The sequence below is a fragment of the Nomia melanderi genome, chromosome 2 (assembly GCF_051020985.1).
Source record: "Nomia melanderi isolate GNS246 chromosome 2, iyNomMela1, whole genome shotgun sequence".
Lineage (NCBI taxonomy): Eukaryota > Metazoa > Arthropoda > Insecta > Hymenoptera > Halictidae > Nomia > Nomia melanderi.
Window position 1 is genome coordinate 4,666,799 of NC_135000.1, and position 18,261 is coordinate 4,685,059.

The following is an 18,261-nucleotide window of genomic DNA, read 5'->3' on the forward strand; positions in this document are numbered from 1 at the left end:
ATATTGGGTTGCTGCGAAAGCTCTATCGTCTTCTCATAAGAAATCAAAAGCAGAGTTCCCAACCGTTCACAGCCTAAACCAAAACTAAGTCCTTCATAAACACCAAAATATTTCAATAACAGATGTTATTTCTAAGAAAAAACTTTCCATCGACCACATACAAGAAACGTCAACATTTGTGCATCGACTTAACACATTGAACGCCGGCTGCATTTCAGCTACTAAAAACGCGAGCGTCGGTGATTATATTGATACATTTTTAAACATCGATTAAACCAAAGTTTCTAATTTACGGAAGAGAATAAGGAATTCGATTTTGTAAATTTTATTTTGGATTTGTGTTATACATATCTAAAACGTTACATGAACATAGAATTAGCAATTAACACGTTGACTGCCACGAGAATTTCGAACGTTTCGTTGTAGTAAAATTAATTCGTTTGTAATAGAGGAAAATAGCATTAGAAATAATTATTAATGTTTTGGTATTACAAAACACGTACAACATTGTTGTCTAGCTTCTCGTGTTACTAAATATTTTGATTCAATATCAGTCTTTTTATTGTAATTGTTTTCAAGCAATTTGGGAGCGTCGGTCATCGGTGACCACCATGGCAGTCGACGTGTTAAACGATAGACTAAAAATCCCGCGTTATCGCGGGGTCGACGCTCAATGTGCTAATGTTAAAAATCAGTCTCTTACCTCAGGAGCCATATAATCCGGGGTTCCACAGAAAGTGTCCGCCGTCCTGTCCAAGAAGATCTGCAGCTTGCACATGCCAAAGTCTGCGATCCTGATGTGACCCTCGAAATCCAGGAGGACATTGTCCAGCTTCAGGTCCCTGTAGACGATCCCCTTTTTGTGCAGGAAGTTTAAGCCGGACCAGATCTCGGCCGCGTAGAAACGTGCCCTGTTCTCTGGGAATCGGCCTGACTTCTGTATGTGGAACATAAGGTCGCCACCGTTCAGGTACTCCATGACGAAGAAAAGGTGCGACTCTGTTTGGAAGGTGCAGAACAGATGGCATAGGTACGGGTGTCTGGTGGCCAGGGTCAGGACCTTCCTCTCGATCAGCGTGCACTCGACGTCGTCGTCCTCGAGCACCACGTCCTTCTGCAGACACTTGACCGCGTACACGCATTCCGTGCCTCTCAGCTCGGCCAGCAACACTTTGCCAAAGCTGCCTTTTCCAAGTACCTAGAAAATTCGATTGTGATACTGAAAGTATTGACATTCGTTCTCTGTGATCCTTGAAAATGGTAACACGATACTTCTCTGAGGGAATGTCAGAGTTAACTCTTCGTGGACAAGGATTTTTAGAAGCTTTAGACGTTTTCTTATGGGGAATTGAATTGGGTGTTGAATTCTTATGTTCAGTAGTTATTTGGATGCTTGATTATGTAGCTGAAATATGTATTTAACTGTGGGAATCAGATTGGTCTCAGTTCGGATAATCGGAGTTCTATTGTACTAGAAAATAAGGCAGTCTTGAATTCTTTACATAATACAATTTCTTTAATGTAACTTTCGATTTTTAAAAGCTTTAGAAGTTGTTTTCATGGGAAATTTAATTAAATATTGAATTCTTATGTACAGTGGAATCTTAGTTATTTAAACACTCGATTATTCGAACTGATGATGTGTTCTTTTCATTTGTTTTATTATTTGACTGTGTTAACCATATATTTAATTAGTACAATCTTCGTACCAGTTATTGGAGTGTTATCGTACTAGAAAATAAGACAACTACTAATCTTGTATCTTTTACATAATTGAATTTAATTCTTATTTTCTCAGCACCATTTTATTTATTTCACCTCTTCCAATATATTTTCAATCTTATTTTCTCAATGTTTTTAAATTTGAGAATATTAAAACAATTCCTATTTATTTAACAATATAACACATATACAAAAACCCCTCGCCATATTAGAATTAAATCGGAACCTTCGTTATCAAATAACTCAATTCTCCAAACCAATAATATCTCCATTATCGTTCATTTATTTTACTCTTCGATTATCTAAACCATGTATGTGTTTCTTAGAACGACGCTCTACAATACCAGAAACCAAGAAAACCATCCACTAATCTTGCAATGTTTACATAATCGAACTCTTCGTGTGCAACTTTCGATTCTAGGTATGTGAATCTGGTGTGGCCAATAGGACGACGCTCGTCCTCAAAGGGTTAAAGGAGCCAAAGCGGCACACGGTGGAAAGTTCAAGCGTCTAAAGCGAGAGCGTCGCACGTGAGAGAGTGCCCCCGCCTGTTAAAAATAATGCGTTGCGTGGTGCTAATTCGGGTGATCTATTTGCGTGACAACCCGCCGCAAAATCGAGTCTGTTTTGAACATTCCGCCGAATAAATCTCGCCAATTCGCGAAAAACCGATGGGACGGTCCGGTTGGCGGTTTGCTCGCGCGGACAGCCTCTTAACCCTTTGCGCTCTGAATTTCTCTTGCATTTTTTCCTCGCTAACTCTGTATTATTACGATATTTCACTTGAAATGCATTTGAAAAAATAGGTAGTTTGTAGAGAGCAGTGTAAACGATCCTTCTTACTAATAACATTGAAAATAATATAATAACACAATCTATTAGAAAAATATCTTGACAAAGAAGCACACCTGTGAATAAAACTGATTTTTCTCAGTTCTTCGTTCTTCCTGAATCGTCGTTTAACCTGTGTCACAATATCTTTGCGTACACCTATTTTCTAACTAGAAATCGATGTACAAGTGTTCGGAAAATAGAGAACGGAATTCTGTCAAATTTTCGTGAGAACGTAAAACTGTATAAAACCAGAACGATGAAAGTGTCGAGCATCGTTCTTACGAAATTTAACCCTTTGCACTCGAGAGGCGATTTCCAGTCGTCAGATGATTTGATGCAGCAAAATTATAAATCATGGAATTTACCATTAACCTTTGTACACTGCATCAATATGTGAAATATTGAAAGAAACTAGCTTTGTTCTCTAATTCATGTGTGCTCTCTTGATAAATTCATTTTAAAGAATCTTGTCTACATCTAATTAGAAAGTATTGAATATTTCAAGTGAAAAGCTTTCGAGTGCAAAGGGTTAAATGTTCTGAGAAATTCGCACCTGAAGAGACAGAGAGTCTTTTCAATAAGAGAAAGATGATCAAATCTCAGTCTACTGAGACCCGCTGATTTCGCGATAACGGCACGACGTGAATCAACCGGCTGGTTCACGTGACGCGAATACACGTGATCCAGATTAGCTTTCGTCGAGGCGTGAGGGCCGAGCCAAACGCGTTTCAGCGAGCAGCCCGTAAATTTCCGGAAACTATATTTACAGGTAGTTAGACGTACTGCGTGGTCTTCAGGCCGACTTTCCTCCTCCGGTTCTCGGTACCAACTATTTAAACCGCCGTTACTCTTTGTGCTCGGGTTTTGGGAAATTTCATTTAACGCCATGCGTTATAATGAGTGTAGATTTTAAATTGAAAATTGTAAATTCGAGTACTATACAGTTTTGTAATTGTCATTGCCTTGCGATGAGTCTAGATTTTAAGTTCAAGTTACAATATTATGCAATTTTCTTGTCACCATTGCTTTGTGATGAGTTAGGTGTTCAATTAGAAATAATGAATTAAACTGTTATACAATTTTCTTATGATTATTGCCTTATGATGAGTATAGACTTTAAATTGAAAGTAACTAATAGCAATATTATGCGATTTTCTTGTCGTCATTGCTTTATAATGAGTTAGGTGTTAAATTAGAAATAATAAATTAGAATCTTAAATTGAAAGTAATAAATTCGAATATTATACAATTTTCTTGTACTGGAATTATATTATACTGTACATAGTTAATTAGCCAATTTATAATTTATATTTTTTATGATTATCTCATGCAACTGTATGTTATTAACGTATCAGTAAAAGTCTCCAAAGTGTTAAGTACAAAGAGCAACTTAAGAAACAAGGCAAGATCGATTTACTTTAAAGCACCACTACAGCTATTTATACAAAAAAGTAAAAAATTCCAAGAAACATAACTTCAGAACATAAATTCTTAGTTCAGTCAAACATGTTCCAAATACATTTCCTCCCGAGTTTCCTAGAACGTGCGTTACAAAGAACGAGATCCAGAGAAACAATAAAAATCAATCACCCTCTTGTTTTCTTAGCACCATTTCCTTTGTTCAGTCTTTCTCAACTTAATCACCTCCTCTTTTTCCTCAAAATAAACGTAAATTCTGACAAACTATAAAAATCTTGTTACGATGTAGTCTACATAACTGTCGGTCAAAAGTTTGGGACCACTTAACATGTAACGTGACAAATGAAAAATGATATATCTTATAAACATATAAAATAAAAGAAATTACGTGTATTTATATTCGATTAATACATATATCTATGTTCCTTTATTATACACTAAAATTCTCCAATAAAAGTTATGTACAAGAAATGAAACTTTTTTTAACCGATGCTTTTGCGTCCCATACTTTTGACTCACAGTGTGTATACCTGTGTACTTTAATTTTAATACTGCAGCCCTACAAATTTGCACAAGCCGACACTGTGAATACTAGAACTACTTTCAGAGGCAAATATAGATTTATTTATATTTTGCAATTAGCATATGGATTCAGTGATTTAACCTAACTAATATCAAAGTGATACACCATTGAGTGGACTCACATTAAATATCAAAATGGCGGGTTTCAGTTGTCTTATTTTTCAGTTATTGATACTTCCAAAGTATCAGAATGCTAGATATAAATATTAGATTTCAAAGTATCATAATCAAAACTACATTCAGAGTCAAATATATATTTACAAAAATTGTTTTCAATTTTTTAATATTTTGCAATTACCATATAGATTTGGTGACCTAACCTAACTAATATCAAAGTGATATCCCATTGAATGTACATTAAATATCAAAATTGCGAGTTTCAGTTGTCTTATTTTCCAATTATTGATACTTCCAAAAGTATTCCATATTCAAAATGATTTTGACATCATTAGAATATCCCGTTTTACAGGAAGATTTTACTCCCAAACTGTCCACCGACAGTGCGCTTCTATTTTTCCAAATATTTCGAATATACAGATAAACTGCGGAATGCGGCAGGGTCAAACGGAATGTTGGCAGAGCGAGTCGCGCGACGCGGAAACACGTTAACTCGCGCTCCGCCCTCACTACAATGGACTCACTTTGCGGAAATTGAAGTCCGTGACGGCGTACTTCTTGAATCTTGGCAGATTGGTCGCTGGCGGTGTGATTCGACCGCTCGGGAAATGGTCCGAGGAGTCCGAATGCCTTTGGGTGTCCGACGATTGCGAGGGTGCTGCGAATTTCAGAGTAAACGATCCATTAACGCTCAACATAGCACTTCGTTACGACCCTTTTCACTGAGGCAAAACATTCTGTTACGCAGCAGCACAATTTTAGTTAACACGTTGACGCGTTGACTGCCACGGAAAACATCAGCGTTCCACGTATCGCTGATTCCTCCGTAGCAAAGATAAAAAGAGACGATTATTAACACGCTGAATGCCGTGGAGGTCACCGGTGACCCCCAACCAAATCGAATTACTATAATTCGCTCAATTAAACGATGATTATTTTAAAACTGTTCCATATTAGAGATAATGCAACCTAAGGCGATCATCGTGCAACAATGATGACGCAATTCAATCAAATTGATATTATATTTGTTATTAAATTGATAACTTCGTGTATTTTGCTCCGCAAAATCGTTCGGCATTCAACGTGTTAATTATCTGCTACCACAATTCTTACGTTACAATGTTATCTAGTTATTTACGCTATTGAACGTTTTCATTCGACGTCAGTTGTCTTATGAATTAATTGTCTTCGAGTCATTTCGAAGCTCCAGTCCTGTGGAACCACTGTGGCAGTGTTAAGCGCAATGGCAGTCACTGATCACCCAAGCTTCTGAATTGCTTGAAAACAATAAAAATGTTTGATAACGTAAGTTGATAATAGTAATGCAAGGGTTGTGATGCTAAATCATTCATTAGTGTTCCTACTTATCTTTGCTTCGAAAGAATGAGTGTTACGTAAAACGCTCAAGATTTTGGTGGCACTTCATGTGTTAAATGGAATGTAGCACATACTGTCAGCAATGAAATTATTCGAACGTTATGCAGTTATAAATCTTCCTTAACACTTTCGTCTCTGACTATATCTTCTTCTTAACCCCTTGCTTTATAACAACGTGTCAAACTCGTGGTGAAGATTTTCATCACTTAACAAACACAAATATTACTCGATTTATTCGGATTCATAGTAAATATTATTCTTCTGTAATCAATTATTATATTTAAGAACAATGATGGACATAGAATATGCCTACAATTTTTCTCTTTTCCCAATAAATTATTATTGACAAAGTAGTCGTATCAAACAGAATTGAGAAAGAAATCATAGGGCAAGGGGTTAATATGAATTTTGTAAAGAAAACTTACGGTTGTGTAATAATCAATTAGAACATATGTACCATTCGTTGCAGCGAACTTGGCACTTTTGTCTGAGTGGTCAGATTCAAAGGTGCACGCCTTCCTCATGCGAATGTTCCGTTCTGGTATACGATTGGTTGAGGCGCTCACGTGCAGGGGTCGAGTCGCGAGACAAAGAGTGGGGATTGCCGTTTCCGGACTCGTGATTGGATTGCTCGGAGCGACTGTATCCGCCCCTATGACGTCACAAGCGCCAGGATTCCAGCAACTGACGGTACTGACAATTGAATAGCACTTAAGCTGTCAGCCATAAGTATTCTCGTTTGGTAATTTTCCTTTATCTTTAAGCCCTTTTCTAGTTTTCCGGTGATTTCAAATATTCGTGGTACCTATGTGTACCATTCGGGACGAAAGAGTTAAGGTCACTACTTCGAGATAAGTTAGAGTCCTAGATGTAGGTAAACTTTAGGATATTTTTATTGTTAACTCTTTGCCTTATAACGTGTCAGATTCGTGAAGATTTTGATTTGACTTTTGATTTCAAATTGAAGATTGTTCTTCTGTTATCAATAATTATAATCTTGAGCAAACGTAGATATGCTTGGAGCTTTTCTCTGTTTTCGATAAATTATTGATAGTTAGTATTTATTTACTATGATCGATGCGACTACTTTATCGTTAATAATTTATTAGAAAAAAGGTTATTCCAAAGGTTAACGATTGATAATAGAAAAGTAATATTTAATTTACATTCGAAAAAGATAAATAACACTTAGATTTCTCAAGTTCAGTTGAAAAGCTTCGTCACGAGTCTGACACGATAATGTAGGTCAAGATGTTAATTTGTTTGCATATTGCCAATTATTTGTTCAACTTTATTGCATGTGTTTACCATGAATGCAACTTCTTTCGATAAATAGCAATATACGGTGTACGAATTTTTTAATGATTATTTATTTCTTACCATACTGTTCGAATACTTTTGTTGCTGACTGTATCTATTAGTGGACTGGATGTTCGTGTAAATTCGCAAGGATCAACACACCACAGTAAGTTTAGGGAAATTCAATAACACTTCAGATTTCTTTGGTGCACAATAAAACCATTACCAGGGAAACTAAAGTAGTAAATGAATATGTTAGAAATGCTGCTTCTGTAAATTATACAATAATGCTTTGAGTTTGCATGTACATTCTCAGTTTGATAAGAAAAAATACTCGAAACACAATGTTAACTCTTTGCAGTTCAAAATGCCCTTTTTCTAAGGTGGCACTTGCATCAATGTTATTTAATCACAGTCCATTGTAATTAACTGTAACTGTTGTTTGATGCAAGTTGTAGCTAGGAGTATGACGTTCCATTAATCTATTTGGAAACCTGAAATTGTATTTACATATGTTTAATTATTAGAGTAAAATTGAATAATGAAATTGTTTCTACATAGGACTGCAAAGAGGTAAACAGACATGGGCAGGGGAATCCCCTGGATCCTCCTGATCTGCTCTTAGATCAGAAATTATTATTGATCAGAAAGCGTGTTAATTGAGGGTTCCAGTGCAAGAAGAAGCTAAGCAACAGAAAGGAAAATGAAATATATAAATATATAAATATTCAAATATATAAATATATAAATATATAAATATATAAATATATAAATATATAAATATATAAATATATAAATATATAAATATTCAAATATATAAATATATAAATATATAAATATATAAATATATAAATATATAAATATATAAATATATAAATATATAAATATATAAATATATAAATATATAAATATACACATATATATATGTAAATATAGTAATGCTGATATTTCGGGTTGATTCGTTATTATTCCCTAACTTATATCTACATTTCACGTTTTCATTATGTGATCTCATTTCCGTGCAAGAGAAAAAAAGCCTTAATATTTCAAATTACTGTTACTATGGCTTAGCTTCTTCTTGCACTGCATTCTTCGAAATTAGAGTACTACGAACCATAACGGTGTAAGTCACGTGATACACATTACTCGGATAATTCAATTTGACCTCAATTATTGCAAACTAAAGAACATACTTCTCAAAAATTTTATTTTGCAATTTCATAGACACGAAACAATCCACTTTTTGTTTAAACTTTATCTCACTGTCTCTTACCGTTCCCAAGTTAATCCACGGCAAAGAAAAATTAGCATTCTCCTCAAGGGGTGGTTTCACCCCGTCAAAGTGAAATTCGTCAATATATTTGTCAATTGCAATTATTGCAAGAAAAAACAATTAATGAATCGCAATTACTAAAAGATATATTAAAATAATGAATATTAATATGCGCTAATACCAAATAAAACAAATAAAATTCAATAGATTACTAATTAGACTTGGATTTACCCCACTTCCATACAAAGTTTCATAATCTTTCGAATTTCCGGGTGTGACAGATTTCCTCGCGGGTTAATTTTATGTGACAAACTCATCTGACTAAACGATTTTTCACTTGCACCGCTACGGATTCCCAGCACGCCAATTATTGTTGATTCGCGTGCGACACGTCGGAAGAGGCGTGCGAATTTTGGCCGGTTGACATTTTTCGAAAATAGCGGTGACTTGTCGGCGGGTGATCGATTAGGGGACAACCGAGAGACTTGGTCGCGGCGTCGGTTACCGATTTAACGGTGATGTAATCGAATTTTCGGCGGGTAACCGCGGCGCGATAACGGCCCGCGGAAATTATTTATTGGCTGGCGGACGAATTTATGACATCCACGTGGAAGAGGATCGGCGTAATCGTGGATGAATGCACCGCAGCGGCCGGCCAAGTCGCGGCGCGGCGCAGCGGTTCACTTGGAAACAAAATGGAGACGCCGCGTTTGCCAGGAATCACTTTTAGAAACGTAAAAGAACCGGCGCACAGTGCGGTGGACAAAACTCGAAATTTCACTATTCAGATAACGAACATTGAAGGTTACCTGTCGCTGAGTAATCTCAGCTATGCAAGATGAGTTTCGTTTAAAAGATAATTTTGTGCGAATCAATTCCGTTTCTCTGTTTATATAACGTTGGAATCGAAATGTAAAATATCCATTGTCATTTAAAATGCTTCATAATATCGCTGTAATGTAGACAAAAGTATAAGTATCATATTTTTAGTTCTGTACCTTATAAGTTTTGTCTAAAGTATTTGTTTGTATCACTCGTAGTTTTTTAGTTATTGAGTTTTGTCCAGAAAATGATCGTTTGACCGCACTGTGATCGAAACTATTAAGACACCTGCTTGCTTCTGATTACTGATCTGATTAATTGTAGAAATTCATTCGTGTTTTAACCGGTTAACTGCGTTCGATAAGTATGCACATCTTAAATCAGAATTATACAGATTCTTTCATTGATGAGTTATTTACTTTTTTCAAATAAATGTGTAAATCTTCTTCGTTTTGCTTTAAGTTTTCCTTAGAACGTAGTATGAGTGCATTCGAGCCGCGCTTGACCAGCATATACTTCGTCGTTTGATTTTATTGCGTGCGCAATGAAAGACTTTGAAAATGAAATTGCGCAGTTAACAGGTCAAATGAGTTTAATGAACGTTCGCGAGAAAAATTGTTGACGAATTCTTCAGTTGTTTCTGTGAATTTGTTTCGCCTTTGAGATTTGAATATCAAAATGGGAAATGAGAATATTGGAATTTGTGTTAGTTTCATTTAATGTCAATTTAAATTAATTTCGAAATCAATACAAATATTTAAATTTTACTCGAATTGAAATTAAATGAATTTTGAAACAAATAAAAATATTCAAATCAAATTTAAATTAACTTCAAACAAAAGAAAAATATTCAAGTTAAATCTAAATTAACTTTAAGTAAAATAAAAATATTCAAATTAAATTTAAACTAACTTCAAACTAAACTAAAATATTCAAATTTAAAACTCATTTGTAACTGATCAAAGAATGTCGACGAATTAATTTCCACATCTAATATATACAGTAACAAACGTACTTATTCACATAGTTTCAACGCGACACGTATCTAACAATCAATATTGCGACGCAGATTACTTTGACACTCTTTTGTAAACAGATTCACGGATCACCGTATAAGTACCTATATAATTAAAGACGCGTTACAAAGTGTATTTTAATCTGCGACAATGTTATACATTGCCAAATTAATCGAATCAATACGACTAAACAACCATTCAATTTCCTTCAAACAACGACCAATATTTAATATACACATTACAACACCAAATTTCTATTATTTGCAGTCCAAAGCATCAAGCTACACAAAACCCTGTCAGGAAGAATATACAGAGTGTTAATTTTAACTCGATCACTATTGACTATTGTTCAAAGTAAGAAAAAATTGACTAAACGGGTTGTACGTTGTTTTACGTCGTGCATCCGATGGTAATAAAAAAGATACTATTTAAACATGATATTCAGTCAATTTTTCATACTTCCAATAACAGCGGAAATAATTAGTTCAAGTTAAAATTAACACGCTGTAGAGCAGTGTTTCTCAATCTTCTCACTCTTGTGGCACATTTTCCAAAGAATAATAGTTTCACGACATACCTACTCATAGAAGAAGAAATTTCTAAATTGAATAAATAGAATGAAAAACAATATTAGTAATTATTAATGGCACTGTACGTATATTCGGAAAATGATATGATAAAAACGAACTAGTTTTTCAAGATTTCACAGCAGAACGCAGTCATAGAAGGAGAAACCTCTAAATTAAATAAAAAGAACGAAAAACAATATTAAATAATTAATGACACTTTACGTACATTCGAACAGCGATACACTAAAAACTATCCATTACTCTCGATTTAAGATTCCACGGTTCATCCACATACTCATAGAAGAAGAAACCTCTAAACTGAATACACAAAACAAAAAACAATACTACCAATTATTAATGGCACTTTCCGTATACACGATCAATTTAAAACCACTATCTCTTACTCTCAATTTAAAATACCACGACATACATGGAAAATTTCATGGTGCACGCCTTGAGAAACACTGATGTAGAGCAACAGTCGAAAAACAAAGGAGAGAAAAGAGAAAATAAAATGGCGGGGGAAGAAGCTTCGCGGAGATAGATCGGAGATGAAAAGCTGACCGTAAAATTCCCCGAAGCGTCTTCTGCGTCATTCGCCACGAGCTTTCAACTAGACAGCTTTTAAATAGAATTTTCGAACTTGAACTAACTCGCGGTGCATCGTTCACTCTCTTTCTCTCTCTCACACACACGCCGACACACACTCTTTCTCTCTTGCTCACTCACTCACCCCTCTTCACCGCCTGCAGTGCCTCCGCCACTAGCTTTTGATTCAACCCGCAAAGGTTCCCGGTGAGCTTTTCGCATTTCTTGTGACATGCCATGTCGCAATCTGTTTTCAACGTTCATTACAGGTTCAATTTATCATCTTCGTCTGTTCATTTCGCTTTGGTTACCTTAGACGCGCCTCGGAATCGGATCGGTCGTCTCTCACTGCTTCTTGGATACTGACGCGGGACCAGACATTACTTGGAAAGACTACGGATCCGAGCGATACAATGTAAATTCGAAATGGACGGTTGACAAAAATCCACGTCACTGTTTTTGGGGGTTTTCAAAGAATTTTTTTGTGTCGTCGGGGGAAGATTCTGTTTTTGACTGATGGTTGGGGAGAACTTTATAGTCGCCTTTGCTGATTCGCCAATCTTGGCAGAAAGTGGTCAAATTAAGTAATTATCGTGATTAATGAGAAAATTATTGTATTTGTAATATAGATTTTTTATATTTTGATGTGATCGAAAGATTCTCTTTTGGATTGTCAGTGAAATGGAATGTTACAGTCGCCTTTGTTAATATTGCTACCCTTAACAGACAGATGACATTTTTTAAAGTAGAGATTTTTCAGTCAAAATGATTATTTTAATTAATGAGAGGATTATCAGACTTATACTGTACATTCTTTATATATTTGATATAATTAAAAGATTCTTTTCTAGATTGTCAATGAAATGGAATATTATAGTCACTTTTGTTAATATTGATGTGCTTGGTAAACACTGTTCAGTCTAGATAATAAACGTGATTAATGAAACATTATTATATTTATAATTATTATCATAAATGTATCATCTATTTGAAACAATTAAAGGATTTTTTTGATTGCCAATTAAATGAAATTTTGTAGTCGTCTTTGTTAATATTGCTATTTCTATAAGAAAGTCTTCAATCAAAATAATTATCATGATTAATGAAAGAATTACTTTGAAATTTATTAATGGTGAAAGATAGTATTAGCTTAAAATTTGTTTGTGAAATCTGAATGTGCAAAATTCCACAAAATTATTAGAATATTCAATGCATAGTGACTTTTATAACATTCATTTTTATAATATAATTATAATGAATAATAATTATAATTCACAATAGTATTTATAATTTCAAAATTTTATTTAATAATATATTACCCTCAACAGGAAGTGTTTAATCAAAATGATTAACATGCTTGTTGAAAGAATTATATGTAAGTTTGTTCGAGGTGGAATATAATACTGCATTTATATAAATAATTTAATTTCGTATGATATATTTAGCAGTACCACCCCCAACAGAAAGTGTTTAGCCAAAAGATTGAAGTCATTGCAGAAAGAATTATTTTTAAGCTCGTCTACAGTAGAAAATAATATTTTATGTATATTAATAATTTAAAAAATATTTTTAAACCTGTCTATGATAGAAAATAATATTCTATATAAATATTAATAATTTGATATGACATTTTTATGACATTGAAACGTGAGAATTCATTTTTATGATGATATATTGTTAAACAACATTTTGTTAGCAGTTATGAGATGTGAGATCTTTAAAACAATAATCACTGCCAAAAATCTCGACTTTCCAGTTTCTGTTTAATTAAATAAACCATTTCCATTTTATGTGACTTTTATTGGTGTTACTTGGCAATCAATGTGTTAAGAGAGTACTGTGGACAAGTTTTTAAGTATTCATAAAATGGTACTGTCTAGATGAAAAAAGAGTATTGCACTGAAACCAGTGTTCATTTCTTTTTATCTGTATTCCATTTTATAACAAACTATCACTTATATCAACATTTTATTTATGCAAAGACGACTATTAGCACTAGACAGTGAATATTTATGCATTTATGGGAAATTCGAGAGTGGAAAATTAAATATATTATATAATTGAACATATCAATTAGAAAATAAATAATATTATAATTATATTATATCATTTATATTATATAATTATGTAACTGTATATTAAAGTTATATCTCATTACAAAATTATATTACAAAATAATATTATATAATTTATAGAAATTATAGTACATAATATTATAAAAACTTCCCTACTTTTTACAATATTCATTAAGAAAACCATTTCCCATCATACCTCTATTTCCCTAATCATATTCATACAAATTTCCATTTGCATAAAGATCCACGATCTAATCACTGTTTCCTTCACTACCATCGAAAACATTTTCCACGTCCATTCTCCGAACAACAATTAACACTGGAACCACCAGATCAAAATGTCTCGTCCCATAATTGTCATTTTGAAATTATTAAAACTGTGAGAACGTTCTTACAAGGAATCATGAATCATTTATATATTTCCACGAACAGGACAGTAGTAACTGTTTCAAATCCCAACAAATGAACCATTTTAACCTTTGCAACGTCCAAATAAGTTCTAGCGAGTAACTTAAGGAATTCTAATTGGTCGGTGTTCAGTTCTAGTATTAAACTGCCCGCGAACGTCTCGTTCACAGCGTCTCGGTTGCATTATAAAGCCTTGAATATTGTTATGAAACTGCGCCACGCTTTATAAATAGCGCCACGTTGTTGAACCATGCGGGCCTAGTCTTATAGCAACGGGACGGTTCACCATTTCTAGCGCATAAATTGCACTTGGACCGAAGCTCGACCACGCCGAGACCTCAAGGACACGTGTCTTGGTGCATCGAAGCCAAGAGGAGAGACCAGGAAGGATTCGTTGAATTCCCACCGGCACTTCCGGTGTAAATAAATTGGCGTACGGTGTCGTTGACACTGTGGCAACGACCTTATGTAATATCGAATCGCCGAGTTCGCGCCTTCAAAGGATGACAACGCGATTTACGATCTTTTGGCCATCATTGTTCCATTTTTAACACTTTGCACTCGAGAGGCGACCAACAGACATCTTTCGGGGTTCGTATAGGGAAACTATGAAATTTAATTAGTTAGTATCTTATTTTATGTAGTGTAAGTAGATATGAAGTATTGGAGTAAAATGGCTGTAGCCTTCAAATGGCAAAACTGTAAATCTGTTCTTTTGTTTAATCATTAAAGATCTTAGCAGTTTGTCTGGTGGACGTTTGACAAATTGTTTTGTTGTTGACTGGGTGACGTTAAGTTGAATTGTAAAATTTAGTACTTAATATTGTATCTTGTGTTACGTAATTAGATATGAAGTATTAGAGTAAAATGGTTGTAGCCTTCAAATGGCAAAACTAAATTTGTTCTTTTACTTAATCGCTAAAGATCTTTGCGATTTGTCTAGTGGACGATTGACAGATTGTTTTATTGTTGATTGAGTGACGTTGGATTGTAAAATTTAGTATTTAATATTATATTTTATGTAATGCAATGAAATATGAAGTATTGGAATAAAATTCTATCCTTGATTCGTACATTATTCCTTAATCAATACCTTATTGGAAATTGATAAATATACATGGTGGAAAAGTTTCGAGTGCAAAGTATTAAAAAGAACTGTTTTTAGTAATAACTAACAATTATTATACAACCAATAACATCAGATTTCCCCATCAAAATTTCCCATTCAAAAGAATCCATCATCATTGTCTTTCTCTCGAGATACAGTAAACGAACCACGAACACGTCATCGAACCGATTGTCTCCCGAATTTCTCGGTAACGTTCGGACAGTGGGATCAACTAGTTGTTGGAAGCTGTCCAACGAAAATTTTCTTTCGCCGGTGGAAAGCATTAGGCATCGAAATATGATCGATGATCCGGAGTATTTTTAAAAGTTGCTCGTGACTTGAAGCGTACGTGCAAGCAGAAATGAGAAAAGACGATCGAATAGCATGCAGAAAACAGGGCAAACGGGTTAACAAAACAACACAGAGTGTTAGTAAAATAGTTGCTGTCCTTTCTATAACATTTCACTAATTAATCACAAGTACAAACCACTCGGTAATTACAAACTTTTTCAGGTGATCAATCCTGTGAAGATCGGACGTGAAAAGGGCTGTATCTGCCGGAGGCGAACATTTTAAGGTTTCAATATTGAAAATATCAGATTGTTGTTTATTAATAGAATATGTGGAAAATTGTAGAAATATTTCAAGATGTGGGACCAATTTGCATGGTTATCGAAAGAGAACGATATTATGTCGTAATGAAGTAATGGGACTTGTAGAGATAAATTGGAAGCTCTGCAAGTTTTTGTATTTATCAGCGAATTACTCATGGGACGAGTAATTGTGCATTGTAAGTTGCTGATAATAATATCGGTAGAATATTGGTATAGTGTTGGTAAATTTGTATTGTGAGCCACTGATTATACTGATGTTAATGGGCTAATTGTGTTAGCTTTATATAGTGATTCAGTGATAATGGCAGTGTGATGTATGAGTGTACTATTTGCATAATATTGGCAAACTTGTATAGTGATTCTATACTAAATTTTTTTAAATTATATAGTGACTTTTAAAAATTTATATAGTGGTTTGTAATTTTTGAAAATTATATGGTGCTTTTAAAAAATTTGTATAGTGATGTTTTGTATAGATATATTAGTTGTAATATATTAGTACTAAGTAATATTGCCTAATGTTAGTAAATTTATATTGCAATTCATATAATAAAATCAATTTAAAAGTAATATAATAATTTTCAAATGTCTCTTTCAATGTGCAAAAAGGCCCTAGTATTATATTTCAATTCTTTGATGTATTTTTTACTTATGCCATCTATACTGCTCTACAAAATATTGTAAATGGATCACAATATTGTAAATAAAAAATTCTTGACCTTTGAACCTCTGTAACTTTGTAATATAAAGTCGTACAATATTTTGCTTTAGCTCATTTTAAAGCTTAAAGCTTCTACTTTTGACTACCAACCACTTTTTCGTGCGATTTTTGTTCTTGATGCAATACATGGAAAAACAAACATACTTTTTCATTTCTTAAATTTTGAAAGTGAAGAAATATGTTTATTTTTCCACCCGTTAGATCAAGAAAAGATACCATAGGACAAAATGGTTTATTGCAAGCAAAAGTATAAAGCTTCAAGCTTTAAAATGAGCCAAAGCAGAATATCGTGACTTTATATTACAAAGTTACTTATGCTCAAAAATCGACAATTTTCCAGTTACAATTTAATAGTCCTTTAATTTTGTGAAGCAAGGTATAATACAGGAATTGAAACAATTTAAAAAATAACTGTTTCTAACTGTTATTTGACGGTTTTAATGAACACAGTTATGGAGAACTTTTATTTTGAATATTTATTATGAAGAACATAAATTTCAGATCATATAAGTTTCAGTTATTGTTTCTGTATCACCCTGTATATGAATTTTATAACCGTTTCAGGTTTCATATTTGTTCAAAAATTATAGAAATATTTTAATAAACGAAATCACAACATTTTACATTAATAAATTAAGCAAACTTTAATCATAATATGTTGTGATCTGATTTATTATAAAACCTGGTACAATCGTTGCAAAAATCAGTTGTATAACTGTATCAGAACTGATATAGAACCTGAAGAATAACAGTTACATCACAAATCTATAAAACGATACAGGAACCTTCTGAAACTTACATAATTGAAAATTCAAGTTCTTCATAACAGTTGCTCAGAATAAACCTTCTGCATACCAGTTACAAATATCAAAACTAATATTATAACAGTTTCCAACCCCTGGTAGCATTCAATATTTCTACCCCACCATTCAGACCTGCCAACCGAAACAAAAAACAGTATACAGAGTGTCCCATCTTAACTTATAAATGCAATTGTTTTTGTGGCTATTCATTATTTAAAAACTATCTCAAATACAATACTTTCTACTCCAATGGTTATTTAACCTACACAGATAAGTAAACACTTTTCCATAGAAAATCATCTACTAATTGTAAGTACCCCCTTAAAACAGAAAAACATTTAACAAAAACTATTACAAGCAATCAAATTGACTTGCAAAATCTTACAGCAACTCCAAGAGTGCATCTACCTCGACTTCTATTAATTTACAATTCACTTACCACTTCACAATTGCTAAACCAATTTCTCCACTCCCATCTCAAAGAACTTATCTCTAATAACTAAAAACTAGAAACCAAAAATCCCGCATTTCAAAATAAATTCACCCATCTACTCTCAACGTTCAAACATTTTCTAAACAACGAACAACCCCTACCACAATCGCATTTACAAATTAACCCCCGTCACTCTGCGTTCACCACGAAGGTACCACTTGTAACATTAAAATCTCGTGCAAAGGGGTCAAACGGTCCACCCTATACACTCCATCTTAAAATACACGGCACTTACAGCCTCTTTCACGTCTCTCATCCTCACGAGACCCGCCCACGAAGGCGCACGCTCGCCGGAACGGACACGAGAATATTCCCAGTACCCGTTAGGGGATCGGGTAAACAGAATTCAGAGAGGAGAATGCAAAAACCAGTCGGCCGGTTACGCAACGGTGGTGCACGGGGGAGCAGGGGGTCGGGGTGG

At 34.1% G+C, this 18,261-nt stretch overlaps 1 protein-coding gene across 1 annotated transcript in view; it reads right to left on the reverse strand.

Annotated features, from left to right (window-relative positions):
- Positions 1-18,261, reverse strand: part of LOC116425980 (uncharacterized) — a 35,141-nt gene that overhangs the window by 2,542 nt on the left and 14,338 nt on the right. Inside the window, exons 3-4 of the mRNA XM_076364426.1 lie at positions 5,199-5,332; positions 704-1,198 (exon numbers count right to left, since the gene is read on the reverse strand). Coding sequence (XP_076220541.1) covers positions 704-1,198; positions 5,199-5,332 — 629 coding nt within the window. The remainder of the gene's footprint in view (positions 1-703; positions 1,199-5,198; positions 5,333-18,261) is intronic.